The sequence below is a fragment of the Prunus avium genome, chromosome 7 (genome assembly GCF_965620075.1).
Source record: "Prunus avium chromosome 7, drPruAviu1.hap1.1, whole genome shotgun sequence".
In the NCBI taxonomy this organism is placed as follows: Eukaryota; Viridiplantae; Streptophyta; class Magnoliopsida; order Rosales; family Rosaceae; genus Prunus; species Prunus avium.
The window spans coordinates 6,142,061-6,145,539 of record NC_142290.1 but is presented as its reverse complement, the minus strand read 5'-3'; the positions used below and the strand labels follow the sequence as shown (position 1 = coordinate 6,145,539).

General features: G+C 35.8%; 1 protein-coding gene across 1 annotated transcript; it reads right to left on the bottom strand.

The window, feature by feature from the left end:
• Positions 1 to 393: 393 nt before the first annotated feature.
• On the bottom strand, positions 394 to 3,479 carry LOC148292901 (UPF0481 protein At3g47200-like). Its single transcript, XM_088244900.1, has 3 exons — positions 3,281 to 3,479; positions 696 to 2,032; positions 394 to 608 (listed from the first exon to the last, which is right to left on the bottom strand). Coding segments are annotated over exons 2-3 (1,323 nt in total). The 5' UTR covers positions 2,018 to 2,032; positions 3,281 to 3,479; the 3' UTR covers positions 394 to 607.

Here is a 3,479-nt window from a genome sequence, read left to right as displayed (position 1 = left end):
TCTCTCTCTCTCTCTCTCTCTTTGATGCATATTGTTTGACAGATTAATGCGATCAACGAGGGTCACAAATTTAACTTATGATGAGTGAGTTGCCGTTCTTAGCAATCAACTTCTCTAATTGAGACTGAAATTTGGAGATGCAGTGGGAGAAGAAGAAGAAAAGTGAGAAGATGATTGGTTTTGTAGAAAGAAACCCAAAAAGCGCGAGGACTGTAATCAGAGTTTCGAGGGCTTAACTTAGGGCTGTCATTTCGTAAAAATAGTAATTCAAAGGAACCGGTCACTTCATCAAGTCCTCATCTGCTTTGAAAACCTCAGTTATTATTATTTTTATTTTTTTTTATTATTTTTTTTTATGATAAGCGTTAGAAATAATAAGCAGGGTTCCACAACTTTACCAAACACTTTAATGTGATCTTGTCATTGAAATGATAACCAATACAAAAAAGTCAATACAAAGATCACACATCGAGGCTTCAACCCAAAAAAACAAAAAAATCACACATGAATGCCGCCTTTCAGATTGATCATGAGCTGCTTTATTGGCTTGCTCAGGGACCCATTTCCATTGGATGGATAAAAGGTTGGCTCTAATTCCATAATCTTTCCTGCATGCAAATTCAATTGGAAATATTAAATTAATAATATTATATTGCTAAAATCATTAAAGAATTGATATTATTATTTAAACTTACTATGTAATGATTGAGTAGACCGTTCGGATGATAGTCAACATCAAAATGATAATGAATGTGATCATCTCCTTTGTTGCCCAAGGAGAATTGAAATAATGTCTCTTCAAAGTGGATTTCCATTTGATCCACGGCCTTTTCAAGTAGCAGTTCAACTCCTCACGAACACTTCCAAAATAGAAGTCTGAGATGACAACCCCTTTGCCAAGGTCGTTAATCAGAGTAGACACCTCATTGTGGTCGCTTAGCATATTTATAAAAATTCCTTTCCTAACAAGCAACTCCACATCCATCGGTACGTTCACAAAATCATCCAAGATGGAAAGATAATTGTTTACGTAAGAAGAGCAGCCATGACATTGCTCAAAGGCAACAATATTTCTAAACAAAAGCTCACTGCCGTTGTGAATCAATAATCTTGGAATTTCTAGAATTCCGTCCACGAATCGTATGGCAGATAAGCTTGTGTTTGATCCCCACACAATTTTTACTCCAGCCATCTCTAGTTCGGAGATGCTCGGTGCACTTACAGCTTTCACTTCCCCTCCTATATTAATAATATGTGAATCCTTGGGGAGATAAAATAGTCTTAAAAACGCAACAAAGTGTTCTACTTTCAAACTTGAAGAACCTAGCATCCCCACATTCTGTACCATGCTCGTCGAACTAAATGTCATATTGATGAACTCAAAGGCGAGGTTCATCATCGAAGGAATGACATAAGTAATGTTACTGTTGACATTGGCTGCGATTCTCTGTAGTTCAAGAAGATCCTCAAGGATGCAAAACGGCACTTGATTTTCTAACTTGAGCATGTCTGGCATAATATAATTTATTATCCATGACTTGCTGGAGATGTTATCGTGGTCATCCACTCCTAATGGGTTGAAACGATGACCACATAACTTCAACAAAATCTCTATCACGAAGGCGGCATCCACCATCATGATTTGTATGAAGTCCTCGCTACTAAACTCAATGACGTCAGCATAGCAAGCGCGCAACTTTTCTTCTTGATCTTTTATCTTCTTAATGTAGACCTCCAAGCGTACGTCGACCCTATGTAGGAACTTTTTCCGGTAGCTCCTTTTGAGTTCTTCCATCGATTTTAAGTCTTCGTTGCCATGGTGGAGTGGGCCTATGGATATTACTGAAGGCGTGTATACATCTTTGCTTTTGCATCGTAGATAGGTAGGAACTCTATAGATGCAATGTCCTTCTCTCGAGACAGATGTATCCAACATCTGTCTAATGGAAGCTGCCAATAAAATATAGGGATTTTCTATATTTATTGGAGCTTCATTGTTTCCTGCCCTTCTCCTCATTTCAGCTTGTGTGAGCTTCAGTTGAGAAGAAAAATGTTCGAAAAATTAGAAAAATTAGAATTTAATTCATCCAAATTAAATGCATATATACTGAAATTAATTTTTAATTAAAACCTAGAGTGGGGAGTTTAATATCTAGCATTTTGCTATGACATTTTGCTTACAACGTCCCAACACATAATATACGGAGAAAACATAAACTTAAGGAGATTATGGGACAAATCTACAGAAAACTTTGTTGATTATTAATTGTACAGAAAATTTGAACAACATATATACTGCATATAAATGTTGAGACACATATCCAGTAGGGAAAAAAAGCATGTAAATACAGTAGGGAAAAAACAAAATAATCCTTTAACAAACAATTGATTTAGCTAAATGTTACGTGACACTATTTTTTGACATAAGTTTTGACACAAGTTTTCAACCATTAGATTGAAATGGATTGAATGGCTAAGATTAACTAAACTAATTGTATATTTTTTAAGAAAAATATATATTGAAAATAATTATTAATCGACTTTCTCTTTCTTGTTTCTCTATCCTCAATCAATGTTTTATCAAATCTTCCTATTTCGTCATTCTCTATACTCTAGAATTCTTCAGTTAATGACTTTCCCATCCTCCTCCTCTTTCTTCTAAAGCTTTACAGGTTTCTGATTCTTTTTCTTTTCCATCCCTAACTTTGTTTTTTTCTTCTTTTTTTTTACTGCTTATTTTTTGGCTTGTTACAGTTATACATGGATTATAACTCTCGACCCACACACACACACAATGAACTGCAAGCAAACTGTCTTTTGCCATATATTTTTTAATGTTATTATTAATCATAGTGATTTTCTGGATTATCATACAGCTACGGCTTGCCTTTTTGGATTTTGCCGAGATCGTTAGCTTTGGCCTCCAATTCGCGCTGAAGCTCTCGAAGAGCTGACGACAAAGAAAGAGTGGATTAAATTTTTGGTTTCTTCATATTTTGGATTCTTGCTAATAAAATTTGAATAATCTGATTTATTGTTTACACGGAAAATAACAAGGTAGGTAGCATACTAGCATTAGCATGCATATAAAGGAGGTGACGATGTTTTTTTCTCTTCCTAAATGCCCTCGAACTTTAAGTACGGTTTGACTTTTGCAGGGCCGTTTACATCATTTCGCGAAAAACTTAAGCTGAAAGCTCATGAAAATTGCAAACAAGTTCCACTGAAAATGAAGCTGGAAATTAATGGAATGGAAGTAATAATAATAAGAAGTACTTACAGTGTGTTATCGCGCCCCCATTTCTTTTGAGCTGCAAACTTCCCTAAACATGTGATCGCATACTGCCCTCTCATTTCCACTCCTCTCTCTCTCTCTCTCTCTCTCTCTCTCTGATTGATCCGAAGACCAGTAGCAGCTTAGGTCTCTCTCCCGTTTCTTTGGTCTCTTTATGTTGGCCCTAAAAATTTGAATAATCTGA